Source organism: Panthera tigris, chromosome D2 (genome assembly GCF_018350195.1).
Source record: "Panthera tigris isolate Pti1 chromosome D2, P.tigris_Pti1_mat1.1, whole genome shotgun sequence".
NCBI classification, from domain to species: domain Eukaryota; kingdom Metazoa; phylum Chordata; class Mammalia; order Carnivora; family Felidae; genus Panthera; species Panthera tigris.
Window position 1 is genome coordinate 16,495,174 of NC_056670.1, and position 17,945 is coordinate 16,513,118.

Consider the following 17,945-nt stretch of genomic DNA (forward strand, 5'->3'; position numbering starts at 1 on the left):
AGTTTTGGTGACCAGTAGGGAAAGCTGTGGCAGAGAATGGCCACTGTTCCCCAAACCTATTGCTTTCTCCTCCTGCATGCACAGCTAAACTACATTTCGCAGCGTTCCTCATGGCTTTATATGGCCACGTGACTGACTGACCAACGGAATGTGGGCAGAAGCAGTATCCCCCACTTCTGGTTCTAATGCATAAAAACCTCCCATGAAGTCTTCTGCTCTTCCTTTCACTACCGGCTAGCTGGGTGGCAAAGTCCTGGGCAACTTTGGAAGCCACATGCTGAAAGTAGTGGGGCCTTTGTCAGCCTGAAACCCTGAATGGTCATGCAAGGCAGAGCAGCCCCTCCAGCCAAGCCTGGTCTCTCAATAGGGAGGGAGAGTCTGAACTTTACCTTCAAGAAAAATATACTTCTAATGTTTTAAGCCATCGATATCTCTGAATATCTGTTATGGCACTAGCATCACCTTAAATACAAGAACTTAATAAAAATTAAGGCAAATAATGGAATGACAACCGTAAACATTCCAATTTAATGTGACTGGATGAGTAAATTATGGTACAAACATGGAGTACTGTGTAGCCATTCACAATAATGATGTAAAGCAGTATTTGTTGACATGAAAACATTTCTGTGCTATACTAACAAGTGGGAATAAAATTAAGTTAAAAAAAAAAAAAGATGCAGCATGATCCCATTTCTATAATATTGTAGTGCACATAACACAGGCTCTGAGAACCTTCTAGAAGGATGTTTGGTAAAAAATTAAGAGTGAGAAAGGTGGGACATGAGGGATCATTTCTTCTTCCATGATGTATTTTTCAGCCTTGTTTTTTTTTTATAATGACTATGTTCTGTTTTTTATATAGAATCAATAAAGTTATGTTTGTACATTAACTGTATTATTTTTCTTCCAGGCGACCCTACAATGTCCCATTCATTTCCCTTAAGTCTTCCCATCTTCTTCAATATGGAATTCCCTAAAAACACTACTTCAAGGAAGTCAGAAAACCTGTGGGTGAGAAACCCCCCTCCCAAGACAATAACAATCTTATCTAGGCTTACAACCGTCTGCACTTCTCACAGTACATGTATTTCCATCAGTTTATAAGAACTGACACGATTTAAACTTCCCAGGATATTGGGCGGGGCTTATAAGCTGAACTTGCCCTCCAGGAGAGGAGGAGCAGCCAGAGCAGTGCAGTTTGACTTGAACAAGGAACCAGAGAGGGGAAGGAAGAAGGAGGAGGCAGCCACAGCCCAGTACAAAATCTTCCTCACATTCACGTGACTGCTGGTGTATTTACCGCTGAGTTAACCACCTTCCTCCCAGCCAGGGTGAAGGAATGACTCTCTGACTGCACAGACCTCTCCGTTACTAGGATCGCAGAAGAGGTGTCCATAGTTATGATTCTCACCATCAGGGTGGCTGTCATAAGAATTGTAAGATTTTAAGCAGAGGTGTGAGCCAGGTGAAGTAGAGTTTTGGGGCAATTAATCAGACCAGAATGTCCACTGTGATTAGGAAGAGGCTAAAGGCTGAAAGCCTACTTTAAAGGCTATGGCAGTAATCCTAACACATGTGATGAAGATGAAACACGGGGAAGGGTCCATGTGCTATGAGATCCTAGGGAGTGTACCAGCCCCTAAGCACCCAACAGATTTAGAGTCCACACAAGCTGTACACAGAGTACAGGAAACCTGGGACCACTCCAGGTACACCAAACAGAGGACATTTAATCCAGGGAGTTGGTCACAGAGGTGTGGAAAGAACTGGAAGAGAACAAAGGAGAAGGAAAGGTGGAGCCAAGAGGAGGAAAGGATAGTAGCTAAAAATCAGGGGCTGGTGCTCCTGGGCTGTGTGTCCCAGAGCCTGCGCATGTGCTGCAGGGCAAGAGGTGGTGGGCATTGGCTCTCGGGCCTGGGAAACAAAGGCCACCTGCCAGGGCTGCTGCAGTCCCCAAATCACACAGCCTTGCCACCGCTACAGTGCACGTCTGCAGGTGCCCCACTGAAAAACCCAGAATTCACAAGCTTTTCTCTTCCTCCTGCCTCTGGTGCCCCACAAGTGCCTCTTACTGGCAGAATTTAACAGGAAGGGAGCTGGCAAGGGAGTTAGGGACGCGCCGCTTTCAGACTCCCAGCCCCAGCAGTAAAGAGCAACGCACAGAAGGGCAGGTGAGGGGCCAAGAGTCAACAACCAGCACCCGGCCTACACCCTTGCCCATTCTTTTCCGGCCTGTGTTAACAACTGTCCACGCTGGAGGACACGAGCAGGGCAGTGGTGGGGAAGGGGCCTTGGAAGGAAAAGGACTATAGCCCTTGGCTTCAAGGAGAATCCTAGAGAAAATTCAGAATTGAGGAAATGGCAAAATTGTTCCTCCGACTATGGTAATCCCATCACTGAAATCACAGTGAAGTGAGCAAGACAGAGCCGGCTGAAGCACGCCACACCCTCCTCCAGACAACCCCGCTCGCTACCCTGACAACAGCATCTTTCTCTTGTCGACAGAGCCACTGCTGGCACAAATGGTACCACTGGGCACATTTTTCAACGGGCACCTCCTCGGGGGTGACAGACTATGAAAAGACATCCCCTCTAGGAAACTATGTTAGAAAAAAGTAGTGTCTCCAAGCTGATGAATTAGGAAAAGGCAGGCCTTCCTCAGCACAGCAGCCCAGCCTGAGTGTCAGCCCCACTCACCCCTCAACTGGGATGCTGGGCAGGACATCACCCGCACGTAGAGGGCTGCAGCCTCCCCTGTTTTAGTTTGCTACTGTTTTCTAAGTCCTTCGTGTTTATTACCTCCTGTAATGCTCACAACAGTCCAACAAAATAAGCATAACTACTGCCCAGCTTACAAAGGGCAAGTGACAGAACTGCTATTAGAGATTTGAAATCTAATTATAACCCATCAATAATAATAATCATAATAATAATACAAGTGCCCACAATGAGAAAGACACTGTTACTCAGATCTTTACTCATATGACCACACTCGAGTCTCCTAACAGTAGGATATGGCTATCATCCCCTTCAGTCCGCCTGCCAAGAGCTCACTGCTGAAAGAGCCTGGGCACTGGGGTCTAAGGCAAGTGCCCAACCTGCACATTAGTGCACATGGCGTGTGCACTTGATCCCCGGCCACTGCGAACGGCATCCTTTCATTTATTTTTTTGTACGAGTTACTGCCTCTCTCAAAGGAGGCCTGAGCACAGTCGGATCTGACGGCACAATGAGACCGCACAGAAGTAGCTGAAGCTGGGATTTCCTGTGGGTTTTCTGTTGGCGAAACAAAAAGTCCCTTTGACTCTGACTCCTTTGGGGTTCCAGGGAACAAGCTGGCATTATCTTTGCACTGAAGGGCCTTTGACTCCCACAGTCTCTGCAGACAATGCTGAAAGAACACCCAAAGGATCAGCCAACTGGCCTGCCAAGTCCCCAAGCTCACAGAAGTTCTCCCTCAGTGAAAACAGCTCCCCAAAGTTACAGGGAGCCGGTGAGGTTCGGTGGCAAAGCAAGCAGCCAGGTCCTGCTCCACCCCAGTGTGCGCTGGGGTTGGGTTCGTTTTCATAATGGTTTTATTAAATACACATGAACCGTGACTGTTTCTTCCCCGGAGCCAAAACACCTGAGAAGCCAAGGGAGTGAGCAAACTCCGAGTTTAGAGAGAAAGGCAATGGCAGGCATGCTGCTGAGCTGAACTTCTTTTAAGGTTAGAATGCCCTCTTTGGGTATGAAGTGATATCAGCAGGAGCGGCGAATTTTCTGCGACGGGAGAGGCAACCCATCAGAGAAGAAACCAAAACACAGACAGTGTCCTAATGGAGACTCTTACAAAGCTTACGTTTCATACAGATGAACGTTTTATAAAGAGAAAACCAAAATTAAATTGCACCTTGAAAAAAGCAAAGATTGTCTGGGTCTAGACCAGAATTCCCTTTGCAGAGCCAATGCAATATACTCTGTCATGCAACCATCACTCTCCGTGATACATTTGGTATTAATCACCGACACGAAGCCTTATCACAAGGAACTCTAGAATGCTCAGAGCCCAAGACAGCATCACATATGCCAAAGGACTCGCTCACCTTGACTGCAGGTGGTGGGCATGTAAGGGGGCACCTTGACTGTTGCAACCCTGTCCCCTGCAGGCCTGTCAATTACAGCAGTTGTCCCGTGCTCCCTCCAAGACGAGCAGTCTCAGGGGCCTGGGAAGCATACAGCATAAGGTATCATTTGCCCTCAGGTTGCAAAACGTGGCCATACAGGATTAATCCAAGAGGCAGCCTCAAGAGAAGAATCAAAACTCTTGCAAGGCAGTCCACACAATGTGGCCCTCCCTAGTGGCTTAGGCAAAGCACAAAGAATCCAAGTGTCAGGCCAAGAATCAAAAACCAGGGAGGCCTAGTGAGCTCACAGTCTTGGAAGCTGAGTCCAGGAACCTCCCCACCACCCAGAGCAGACCACCCCTGCCGCCTTGCAGAGGGACCATGTGCACACCTGTTCTGGAAGTGTGCTGAAGCTAGACTGGACAACACACCCTCCATAAAGTCTCGTTCCCACCCTCCCTGCACCACTTCCCGTGGCCCTCTGCTCACCCCTTGTACAGTGCTGGGCTTGGTCATGGCTTATCAGCAGCCTGGCTCAGTAGAGACAACCCAACAGTAGCTGAGGCTAAGAATTGAAAATGGAGGAGGAAGAAAAGAGAGGCGGGGGGCCGGGAGAGAGGAAGCAAAACGACAACAACTATTAAGTACAAGTTCGTGATGCATCATCTAGAATTTCAGAACCCAGAAGTGTCCGTCTGAGAACCACAGGCTTCCTCTCCTTTGCCTTGCAGACATCTGACTTCACCGAGCTCGATCTCGTAGGGTGGCAAACCTCGTGCGCACAGATGCAAAGCGATCAAGGGCCTTTATTTATTCCACTGAGTTCTGGGAACGAGCAGCTAGTTTGCCACAGAAACACTAATGTGATTTAGTTAAGGGATCAGGGACCCAGACTGGGATGTGAGGGACAAGCTATAAGGCAAACTGAGATTAAAGGAAGGACTGACCTTAGGGACAGTATCAGCAAGTTTATAATAAAAGCAATTCTTTACACAAAAATATTATAGATTGTGATGAGCTTTTATATGAAGGATTTTACCACAGTTCTACACTGAGGGCTGATCTCATTCCCCTCGTTTCCACAAGGGAGGACACTGAGATCCAGAGAGATTAAGGGACTTGCCCAGGGTCCGACTCCCATCCGGCCTCCTGACCAAACATAGCTAACCATCACTTTTCCACTATACAACGAGTAACTTGAAGTATTTTCATCACAATTTAAATGAAATTTGTCTTGGCAATGCATCTCTGCCCTTTCCGTGAGGAGATGCATTTGTCCGATGCTTCAGGAATTCACAATATATCACAGTAAGTGATGAACGTCATGAGCAACAGAACGTAGGTGGTGCTGGGAGAAGTGGGAGCACCAAGAGTTGGCTTGGGGTTGCTGCAGCCCCCCACATGCTTCACAGTCTTTTACAGCCACTCCAAATTAAAGTCATGGCAATGTGCTTTGGTATGGGCAACTGACATTCTTCTCTTATGAAATGTGTGAATGAAAGCACCTTTAGAAACTGTCCCCACTTGTATTGATCTAGAACACGCAGTCTGTCTAAAGAGTGGGCTTGCATATAAAACAACTTTAAAACAAGTACACTACCCTCTCCTTTCTAATGCAGCCACTGCCTAAGCCTCTCCGTGTAGCATGGCAGGAGCCACCACTGGTTAAGAAACAATTCTCCTGCAACCCTGGGGGCTGTATTACACAGGTTACTTTAAACCAACGCCACTCAATAAACCTTTATTCCTACTTCAGGTCGAATAGAAATGGTAAGAAGATAAATACGACTTGGCCTGGCCTGGCCTGCCCTCAACAAATTCAGCCCAGACTAATGCAAAGGCATGTCCAAAAGAGTGTGTTTCTCTATACTAAATTTGTGGCTGACTCACCCCTTCCCCAGCTCTGTAATGATTAATAATTATTCATTTTATTGGAAAAGGCAGTCTCCAAATTTGAGTTGAATATTGTTTAAAAATGAGGGAGGGGATCTTTTCCTCATTAAAAAGCAGAATAAAAATTTAAAGGCAGTGTCAATATGAATTCATCCCAAGATTAGCCTAAGGTAAAGCAACTCCCTTGGAATATCTCACTTTATTTCCACTGAGCCCTAGTCTACCTCAGCCAAATGGGAAAAACGAGACAATATCAATACTTTTTCATATACAATATCAATACTTTTCATATATATCCCTTATGCTTTTCAAAAAAAAATTCTAAAACAATATTTGAATAAATGTGTTAGATAATCCCAAATCAAAGAGTTAGGAAAATATAACAGTTGGATTAAAATGATAGAATTTGTCCATTTTTCCAATCAAAGTACTATTTAAGTCAAGTAAAGAAAGACACACAAAAGCCGCATGATTGGGAAATAGTTCACAACTCATTCCACAACCCCAAGGCCAACTGGCTGTCTGGGTAGAGGATGAGATCATGAGTGTTGCATCAGTGTGAGACACTCCCCTTCATCACGGTCCCCAGACAGCTGGAGGCCTCCCCCAGCCTGGAAAACATGTGTCCTCATGACAGAGCTGCCTGAGAGGAGAAAGTCAATGAAATTAGGCAAACACAACACCACAGCCAGGGGGTTAATGCAGTTTCTACAGATGGAGAACTAGGATACCTCTTCCTAGATGAAGAGCAGCACATTTTATATACAAGCATGAGAATCAATACCTGAGTAAATTATCTTCAAAATTATTATACCTAGGAGTGGGGCGCCTGGGTGGCTCAATCAGTTAAGCATCTGACTTCAGCTCAGCTCATGATCTCACAGTTCGTGGGTTCGAGCCCCACACTGGGCTCTGCATTGATGGTTCAGACCCTGCTTTGGATTCTCTGTCTCTCTCTTTCTCTCCCTGCCTCTCCCCTGCTCTCTCTCTCTCTCTCAAAAATAAATTAACATTTTTAAAAACATTTAAAAAATTAGTATATCTAGGAATAAAGACTGCAATTGATAAATTATAAATTAAAGGATTCCTCCTATATTCCTCCCTCCATCCATCCATCTATCCACCCTGGACAACATTCCCTGGGTATCTACTGGGTGCTCGTTACTTCTTAATGATTTTGGTGTATCCCAATGTGCCCAATTATTCTGATAAAACAAAATCCAGAAATTTCCTAAGAACGAATTCTCTTTTCTCCACTGAACTGTAAGCTCCTCAAGGGCATGGGCAGACTCTACATTTTTTTCTTACCTTAAACTGCTATAATGGCTCCTGGCAATGTAGTTTGTGTAACTCAATAAACATTTGAACTGAACTTTTAAAACTCTTGATTGCTTTTGAAAGATATAAAAATAACAGGTGTGGTTAATCTACACACTGGATTAGTGCATGTAAACCATAATAAAGAGTTTAATTCAATTCAGTGAGAGTGGTACACAGATGAGGGGGTAAGGAAGCAAACCAATAAACCAGACTGCCCCCTTGAGCTAAAGGAGTTTACACTAAAGTCAGAAAAGCAGCTTAAATACATAACAAACTATAACAGAAAAAGAGGGAAGGAGTGGATGACTCTGGAGGACCAGGGAAGGCTGAGAAGTTTTACTGGCTAGATCTTAAATGAGTGATAACATTTTGATGTGTAGAGATTGGGGGGTGGGGAGGGTGGGGGAGCGGACAGATTCCATAATATTCTTGCTGGGCAGAATAACGTGTGCAATAAAAGAGCCAGAGTATCAGTTTTAGGGATTTAGGGGTCAGTTTATGGAAGGCCTCGCAAGGAATGTGAAGAACGGTAAGAATTTGCTTGTGGGACAATGAGTCTTTGCACAGAGTAACAGTAACCTAATCAGATCTGTGCTTTGGGAAGATTATCGTGGCAGCAGCGTGGGGCTGGAAGGACTTAACGGAGCAAAGAAATCCCAATACAATCAAGTGTCAAGACCAGGAAGACATAGGGAAGCCCGGAGACATCATCCAAAGAAGCATCCTAGGAGTGTTGTTAACCAATAAGGGTCACCTTACAGCACTTGGAAAAAACAGCAGGCTTTGCTACATCTTTCCTCTAGACTGGGTGGTCGGTGAGGATAACCTAATACATCTTTAAACAGCCTGCTGTGCATGCCACAGTGCTATGTGTAGAGTACGTGCCAAACAAACATTCTTGAATGGACAAATAAATACAATGGAATGAATAAATGCATAAATTAATGTCTCTAGAATTCTATAAGCAGTCCAAGGGAAACAAAAGGATTGACAGTCAAGGTAGATCTTACACGATCTTCAAAGCAGATCTCAAAAGTTCTCATCACAAGAAAAAAATTTTTGTAGCTATGTGTGGTGAAGGATGTTAACTAGACTTATTGTGGCAATCATTTCACAATATACACAAATATCAAATCATTATGTTGTACATCTGAAACTAATATAATGTATGTCAATTATATCTCAGTTTAAGAAGTCCAGGTAATTTAAGGCCTCCAAGTCTACTGTTTGAATCGGATGCAGATTATCTACACCCAAGGACAGCTGTCTCATATTTCACTGTGCCTGGCCTGTGGCTATCAAGAAAAGCATTGGGGAAATATTAAGAACTGTGCTGAAATAAACTTTTTTTTTATCAGAGGATTTGCAATCCCAAAACAGCTTTTGCAGTTCTAACTGTCCAGTGTATTAGAAATAGGAGAACCCCAACTTATCTCTATGTTTACTTCTTTTCTCATTTGACCCCTGTAAAATAGCCCACCTTTTTCTATCAGTGCTTGAGTAAGATGAGGCATGCCTTCATTTGTAAATGCAAAACACATACATTCTCCTGTGTCAAAAATCAAGCCTAATAATTATGCCAAATCATCTTATCAATCCACTCACAAATTAGAAGACAACAGGTATGAAAAAGTTAAGTTGGTGTGCACGCTACAAAATTAAATTTAAACTCAGGTTCCATATTCAGGACACAATTCACTCATTAAACTTGAGATATATTACCTTTCAGTCCATGAAAGCAATTTGTCTCCATATAGGGCCATCTGGGAGGGAGTGGGGGCGGGGGGGGTGGGCCAGTGAGGGTTGGTGGTTCAAAATGTAAAACCCCAATGAGAAAGGAATAGGAAATTCACATAGTAGCTCAAATTCTGTAGGACGAAAACCACAGAATCCTAGAGCTATAAGGATTCCTACAAGTCTCACCCAATCCAACCTTCCTCCCTCCATGCAGACTTGCCCACTATAGTCAACCACAGAATCAGCCAACACCAACTTAAATGCTACTGGTGGCAAAAAAACAAAAAAACAAAAAAAACCCAACTCACTGCCTTCCAAGGCAGCCTATTCCTAAATAAATAAGCAACTATGGAGTGAAGCAAGGCTTAATGAAAACAGCTCTGAGTACGATGAGAGGACCTAGATTCTAATACTCACTCATCTCCCATTTCTCACCTTTTCTGCCTATAAACTAAGCAGGTCAGACTCTGACCTCTACTGTCACTCAGACTGTCAGTACTCTCAGACTGACTTATCCTCAGAGACTGCTATCCCGCACCTCAAGGAGTTTACTGTTTTCATTGCATTTCTCTGAGAGTTTAACCCGATCTGAAAGTAAAGGGAAAAAGTCCTACCATGACAGGTAAATGTTGGAGTTGAGCAAGTAGAATATTTCCATGTATTTTAAATGGATGAACACAAGGCGATGTGGCTGGGAAACGAACCTGAATTTGACAAGGGAAAGATGATCTAGGCCTATTTATTTCAATTACTTCATTTGTGAACAGGTCTCCTGCACTTACAACTACATTATATTGACCAAATACATTGTTCTCAGCACCCACAATTGGTAAATGCACTTCTCAATGCCTCACCTGCCAGAACTCAAGAGGCTTAACCAAATGATCTTTTGAAGTTCCATCCAGCAATAAGTTCTGTGATTCTGTTTATAACACTTGATGACCAATGCCCGTAATGATTACAGGAAGCCCCACAATCTCTACCATCCATTTCTGAGCCATGACAGTAGGCAAGTGGCCAAAAGGAAGAAGGGCGGGGCCAAACCGGTGGTCAAGTCAGCCGCTGAGCACAGCATGGGGGCTCCTGACTGCCTTCCAAAGCCAAATAGAAATAATATCCATTGGTCAGCCACAATTCTTTCCCCCTTCCACTTGTTGTGAAAAATTAAACTGATTGCAAAGTCTGTGCTCAAATATGCAGCTGGTAAACTGATTTCAACAGAAAAAATGGATTCAGGATGGTCAAAGCATCTGACCATTAAATTGCATGATTGTTGCACAGAAGGCATTCACTAAGGAATTTTTACCACAAAGTCATTAACGTCAAGAACAAACAGCATAAAGACTCCCAAAGGCTAAAAGTCTTACATTACTAAATGGTGCTGGTTGAAAAATGACTGGCCGCAAGTGGCCCAGGCTGTGCCAAGGGGACCATCCCTACCCCCAGAGTGGCTGCCAAAGACATCTCTGGAAGCAGTGCTCTTTGTTTGCTCTGCAGAAGAACCCAGCATATAAACTGAATTATTATCATCGTTATCAAAGCAATGATACTAATTCCAATCACCCTAATCTAAAATGTTAGCTATTTTAATACTCAAAAACTTTGTTCTATGCTGGGCTTTAGATGTTATTATTTAAAGATCACCACTGTACCCTCTTTTTGCTCTGAAGGTCTTTCATCAAACTTTGACCAAAACCACAATAAAACTCAAACATCAACAACTCCATCTCTAATCCTTTTCCAATCAAAATGTTAAGATTTTTTTTAAAGAAAAAGTTACAATGCACATCACAAATGTTGGCTGGTTTCCCAAATTAATATCTTGATATTTAAGCAATGAGCAAGCATTATTTTTGTCATTCAACAAAACAATAATAGTTTGCATCCCATTTTTTAAAGATATAAATTGATGAACATAGCACAGAAATGGATTACAAGAACAGAGATGTCAAGCTATTTGCCTGCATTGATAGGATTATAGTGATTTTTTTTTAAGTTTATTTATTTTTAAGAGAGAGAGAAAGCATGAGTGGAGGAGGGGCAGAGAGAGAGGGAGAGAGAATCCCAAGCAGACTCCACACTATCAGCGTGAAGCCTGATGTGGGGCTCAAACCCACAAACTGTGAGATCATGACCTGAGGTGAAGCTGGATGCTTAACCAACTGAGCCACCCCGGTGCCCCGGGACTATAGTGATTTGTAATGTTCTTTCTCTTATTTGTAGTTTTCTGTGCTTCCTGTAATGAGCATGTGTTGCTTTGGGGGGGGGGGGAGAATAAGAGAAACTTCATTTAGGAAATAAATGAATTTGGAATTGTTTCTGCAGCATAGAGGCCTGGCATTCACTCTCCCTCAGGGATGCAGACTTTCTCTAAAGGTCCATTTTGGTGGGGGAGAGGGGGAAGTGGGTGATGGGCATGGAAGAGGGCACTTGTTGGGATGAGCACTGGGTGTTGTATAGAAACCAATCTGACAATAAATTATATTTAAAAAATAAATAATAACAATAATATTAATAATAAAGGTCCATTTCCCTCCAGGGGGAGCATCTCAGGTGAGTAGCGAAGTCCCTGCAGAAATATCCTAGGTCCCAGCCTTGCAAAGTAACCATGATACCACCTTACAAGTTCTGGCAAATTTAAATGTTAAAATAAAACATTAATTCAAAGGTCATTTAGTCTACTATTTGCAATAAATTCTTGAGATATGTCCTTTCAAGATTTTAATACCTTTCTTCTCTGCAGATTTTCATTATTTGTGCAAGAAGAATTAAGATTATTTCAAAGTCTCATCTACCAGAATTAACAATTCACATATATATGTATATATGTATGTACATATGTATATACATGTATGTGTGTATGTAGTAATCTCTATGCCCAACCTGGGGCTCAAACTCACAACCCTGAGATCAAGAGTCATATGCTCTACTGACTGAGCCAGCCAAGCACCCTCACTCATATTTTAGAATCTATAAATATGTTAGGATATATTATCTCCTCTAATGTAACATAGCTCTACTCTGAACCACAGCTTATATCGACAACTTCAGTTTGGCCAGTGGTTCAGAACACATGTGTGAGAAGCACCCACACTAAGATTCAAATCCTGCCTTTACCCTTACCTGCTATGTGACCTTGCGAAAGAAGCAGGATAACCCTGACCTCAGCTTTATGCAGGGGAAATGAAGATTATAAATACCCACCTCACAAAGGTTTAGGGCAGATTTCATCAAAGGAATTCCTAAGAGAGTTGCCTGACACATTGGGGGCTCTAAAAAATTGCAGATGTTATTAATCCCTGCTGGTAGCAGTGACGTCTTGGATTTGCTTAGTGACTCATACTCTTCAAGGCACTTCCAGATCTTTTACCTCATTTGATCTTCAGGAAGCTCTATCAGTACAAAAAGCGGTAATTACTGTCCCCATGTTTCTTTTCTTTGGTCTTTTTTGTAAACAGATGAGGAAACTGAGGCCCAAGGTTACCGAGCTCAGACACCAGATCCAGGCTCTTCGTGATCAGTGACACAGATTCACAACTAAACTTCAAAAGACTTCAGGTGCCATGCCTGAATATAATAAAATTAAGTGTCTTTTAAAACAGTCTGCTATTTATACCTGAATCAAATCCAACTGGTATTTCCACAGCACGCCAAATTATTTTAGGCTTTAGGTAAAAATAGGAACTCAGGGTTATTTGGACCTTACTGTGTATCTCAGGCTCTGGACTAGGTGCTTCACACCCACCGCCACAATTAAACCCCATGACAACCCTATGAGGTAGGCACTGACACTGCCCCCACTTTATAAATGGGGAAACTGAGGTATGACTAAGTCCAGGATTCAGATGGAGGCAGATTGTCTCCAACCTCCTGCTCTTAGGACTCTGATATTACCCAAATCTCATCTGTCTAACTGAGCACACATTTTGAAGGTTTGTAACGTTCTCTTTTACATAGGAGAAAACCAAGGCTCCAAGATGTTAAGGGATGTGTCTAAAGTTACTGGGCCCTCTTCTGGTGCAGCAAGGGCACAACCCAGCGCTCCCTGACTCCGAACCTATTCCCCTCCGAAAGTCTCAGATTCCTTTGCATACATTTTAAGAGTGGGGTTGTGGGAGAAGTCCTGTCATTCTTGGAAAGCAACAATCCACTTAAGGGCCTCAGTGTCAACAATGAGAATCGACAGCGTGACCCGTGCTCCAGCCGCTGAAAATGCATTGGTGTCTCCAGAGCCGGGCTTTGGGCGTTCCTGTCACCAAGTCGGAAGTGGGAGGTGAAACTGTTTGCAGAGCAGACCCTTGGGGAAGTGCCAGCACTGTGTTCCATATCCCACCCCCAATCTCCTCCTCCCAGGTCTCCGATGGGGTGGAACCCGAGATTCGGCTGAGCCTCAGGACTAGGGCGAGTGTGAGGGTCTCCGCATTGATCCCAACCCCAAGCCCTTGACTCCTTCCCCTGCCACCGGGACCCGCCTAGCGGGGCGGGTCCTACAAGCGCAGTTTCAAAAACTGCCGCCGGCCGGGATCTCAACACAGTCCTTGGGGAGGGACCTGGAAGCCCCAGACCCACGTCTCTCTTACCCCGGCACGCCACGCGCCCTCGGTTTCCCTCACTTCGAAAGGGATGCACTTCACACAAGATGGTTACAGGCACACCCCCAGACCTACACGATTTCCAGGGGGCAGAACGCGCCCTCCGCGCCTGGATTTCTCCCATCCACCCCCCATCCCTCGGAACCCCCGGGCTGCGGTGACAGCGCCCCTACCTGCGCAGTGGCCCCCGCCGCCACCGGCCGGGGCGCCTTGGGGTCCCCCGCCCAGCATGAGCCCCACAGGCTCCTCCAGCTTCTCGGCCGTGGGAAGTCTCCGTGTGCCCCGAGGCCCGCGGAGGGGGAAGCGACAGCAAGCTGGACGGGAAGTGGGGAGGGGGGCGACGAGGAAGGGGGAGGCTCCTTCCTTCTACGCGAGGCGGCCGCTTTCCTTTCCAGCCTCGGCCCCTTACACACTCAGACGCGCGCTCGCGCGCGCAGGCACACACACACACACACACACACACACACACACACACTCACTCACTCCCGCGCGCCTGGGGCGGGCGGCGCACAGCCTGTCTCCGGGACCTCTGAAAGTTTGCCGCTCGCTCTCTCGCCCATTTCTGGGAGAACCCGAGAGGGGAAGTGCGGGGAGGGGAACGGGTGTACTAGAAAGGAGACTGGCAGCCCTCTGGGTGGGGGAGGGGGGAGTCTGCCTCCCAGACGCGCGATTAGGGAAGTGACCAAAGGGTTGATGGAAGGCATAGAGGGGATGTGAGGCTGGGGAGAAAGTGGGAAGAGGTCAGGTCACACCGGCAAAGAGATGCGAGAGCAGTTGCTCAAAAATGAAATGTGAATCCAACTTTCTGAATCTTCTGGCAGCGGTGGACCGGTCCCAGAGCCCCTCCCCAGACTGGGCAGCCGGCGCAGGAGGAAGGCTGTGGTCCATGTGGAGCTTCTAGGCCCCCTGACGGACCTTCACCCCTTCTGTTTGGTTCATTAAAGGAGGCTGCTGGGGCACCTTCCCCACCCCTACCCCGTCTAGCACCTGCCAGAAATGGTTCTTATCCTTAAGGAGCTGACCTCCAGTTGGGAACATAAACACGTGCATATAAAACTAAATAACATACATATGCCAAGAGCCAGAGGCTTGACATTAAAAAAAAAAAAAAAAAAAACTGTTGCAGAATTTGGGGGGTAAGAAAGTGTGAAGAAGTGTCAGGAAGAATTTCTAGTGGAAAGGGAAGATCTCAGCAGAATTTTAGGGCCAAGGTGTTTCAAAAGATAAGACCCTTGTGGGTGCAAACACATAGACGTGCTTTGAAAGTCGGTGTGTCTGGGGACAGAATGAATACAAGCATGGATATTAAGGATGTGGGGGAATGGTGAAAGGAACATAAAGTGGATCAGGCTGAATTTAATGATACAGACCACTAAGCAGAGATCTAGATTCAATGATTTAGTATGAGAGATTAGAAAAGAGCTCTCACAGTTTGTTTGGTTCGTTGGCTGAAACATGGACCAAGAGACGACCTACACTAAATGCTAAAGGCGGCAATGCCAGATTTGTCTTGGTACACAGTAAAGGAAGCATCCATCAGCTCAGGGAGACTGGAATATTAGAGTGAAATTATCATGTAAGACCTGCTTGCTCACTCTGGGAGGGTCCTGAGATCACACCTTTCACTAGGGCTCTGATAAATAGCTTTGTGACCCAGCATCCTTCTCTGTAGGCCAGAAATTACGGTGGCAGCTGCAGCCACTGTACTGGGATCCTTCAATGCAATGGGGATAACTGGATCCCGGGGCAGCAGGGGCCACTGGTGGCAATGGATCACCAAAGGTAAGGTGGATGTGGTCAGTCATGGTGTTCCTAGAGGTCAAATAGATGGCAGGTCTATTAAATGCTTCCTTGATCTGTATAAGCGGAAAAGTTCTAGGTCAAGTGAACGAATGCTTAACTTGGTTTCAAGTTAAAACACAGAGACTGAGGCCTTCCGTCAGTTCCCAGACTTGAGTCAGTGTACAGACCCAGAACTCCTCGAATGAAGGAGGAAGACCTGCCAAACTGCCCAAAATCTGTCCTGTTCATCTTTCCTCTGGCCTTCCCCCAAAGGGACACATGGCCTTTCACCAGAGTGATTCTGCACTGGGGGAAAGGAAATCATCAGACCTTTCACGAGTGACTGGACACTGGCTCTGCCCTGACACTGATTCGAGGAAGCCCAAAACATCACTGTGTTCCACCAGCTCCACAAGGTTTATGGAGGTCAGGTGACCAGTTTTAGCTCAGGTCCTCTCACAGTGGGTATCCAGTTCCAGAATGCGTAATTGGAATAGACATACTCAGCAGTGGACAGAGTCCCCGCTCTGGTTCCCTGGCCTGTGCAGTGAGGGCTCTAGCGGTAGGAAAGCTTCCAAGCGGAAGCTGCTACAACTGCCTCTGTCTAGGAAAAGTCAACCAAAGCAATACTGCATTGCAAGAGGGACTGCAGAAATTAGTGCCGCCATCGAGGACTGGAAGGAGGCATGGTGGTCATTCCCACCACACCCCATTCAACTTGCCCATGTGGCCTGGGCAGAAGACAGATGGATCTCAGAGAATGACCGTGGATTATCATAAATTAACCAGATGGTGATTCCAACTGCAGCTGCTGTGCCAGATGTAGTCTCATTGTCTGAGCAAATTAACACATCCCCTAGTACCTGGTATGCAGCTGTTGATCTGGCAGGTATTTTTTCTCCATATCTGTGATTAAAGACCACCAGAAGCAGCTTTCTCTCAGCTGGCAAGATTGGCCATACACCTCCTTGTCCCATCTCAGGGGTATGTCAACTCTCCAGCCCTACGTCATACTTTAGTCAAGCAGGGACCTATCGCCTTTCCCTTCCACAAGACTTCATGCTGGTCCATTACGTGGATGACATTATGCCGACTGGGCCTCGTGAATGGGAAGTAATAACTTTAGACTTATTGGTGAGACATTTGCACGTCAGACAGTGGGGAAAAAATCTGACAAAAATTTAGGGGCCTTCCATCTCTGTGGATTTTCTAGAGGTCCACTGGCATGGGGCATCCCTTCTAAGGATATGTGTATCTGGCCCTTCCTACAACAACAACATCAACAACAAAAAGGCACAACACCTAACGGCCCTCTTTGGGTTTTGGAAGCAACCTACTCATTTGAGTGTGCTCCTCAAGCCCATTTGCCAAGTGACCTGAAATGTTGCTACTTTTGAGTGGAGCTCAGAACAAAAGAAGGCTCCGCAACAGGTCCAGGCTGACATGCAAGCTGCTTTGCCTCTTGGGCCAAATGATCCAGCAGATTCAATGATGCCTGAAGTGTCAGTGGTGATAAGAGAAGCTCATGGAGGATTTGTCAGGCCCCCATCCGTGAATAACATCACAGACCTTTAAGATTTTGGAGGAAAGCCCTGCCATCCACCTGGATAACTATTTTCATTTTGAGAAACAGCTTCTGACTCACTCCTGGGCCTTAATAGAGACTTAGCATTTAACCATGGGCCACCACATTACCATGCAACCTGAGCTACCCATCGTGAGCTAAGTGTGGTCTGACCTACAAGCCATAAGTTGGGCATGCACAGTAGCACTCCATCATCAAATGGAAGGGGTATCTACGACACTGGGCTCAAGCAGACACTGAAGGCACAAGTGAGTACATGAGGAAGTGGCCCAAATGCCCATGGGGCCCACTCCTGCTACATAACCTTCTCTCTCCCACCCTGTACCTGTGGCCTCATGGAGAGTTCCCCGTGATCAGTGGATTGAGAAAGAGAAAGCTCAGACCTGGTTTACAGATGGTCCTGCACATTATTCAGGCGCTACCCAAAAGTAGACAGCTACAACACTACAGCTCCTTTCTGGAACATCCCTGAAAGACAGCAGTAAAGGAAAATCTTTCCAGTGGGCAGAACTTTGAGCAATGAACCTTGCTGTTCACTTTGCTTGAAAGGAGAAATGGCCAGAGGTATAAGTGTATGCCAATTCATGGACTGTGGCCAATGGTTTCGATGGCCAGAGATTTGAAAGGGACATGACTGGAAAGTTGGTGACAAGAAGATCTAAGGAAGAGGTATGTGGACAGAACTCTCTCAGTGGGCAAAAAAACTTGAAGGTATTTGTGTCCCATGTGAATGTTCACCAAAGGATGATCTCAGCAGAGGAGGATTTCAATCATCAAGCAGATAGAATGACCCATTCTGTGGATACCAGTCAGCCTCTTTCCCCAGACACTCTTCACATTGCCCATTGTGCTCATGAATAAAATGCCCATGGTAGCAGGGATGGAAGTTATGCATGGGCTCAGCAATATAGACTTCCACTCATCAAG

General features: G+C 45.6%; 1 protein-coding gene across 2 annotated transcripts in view; it reads right to left on the minus strand.

Annotated features, from left to right (window-relative positions):
• The window catches only part of DISC1 (DISC1 scaffold protein), a 355,103-nt gene extending 340,919 nt beyond the window's left edge, over positions 1–14,184 (minus strand). For both annotated transcript variants that reach the window (XM_042960019.1, XM_042960020.1), the window contains exon 1: positions 13,825–14,184. In XM_042960019.1, coding sequence (XP_042815953.1) covers positions 13,825–13,882 — 58 coding nt within the window. In that variant the 5' untranslated portion in view covers positions 13,883–14,184. The remainder of the gene's footprint in view (positions 1–13,824) is intronic.
• Positions 14,185–17,945: the final 3,761 nt, after the last annotated feature.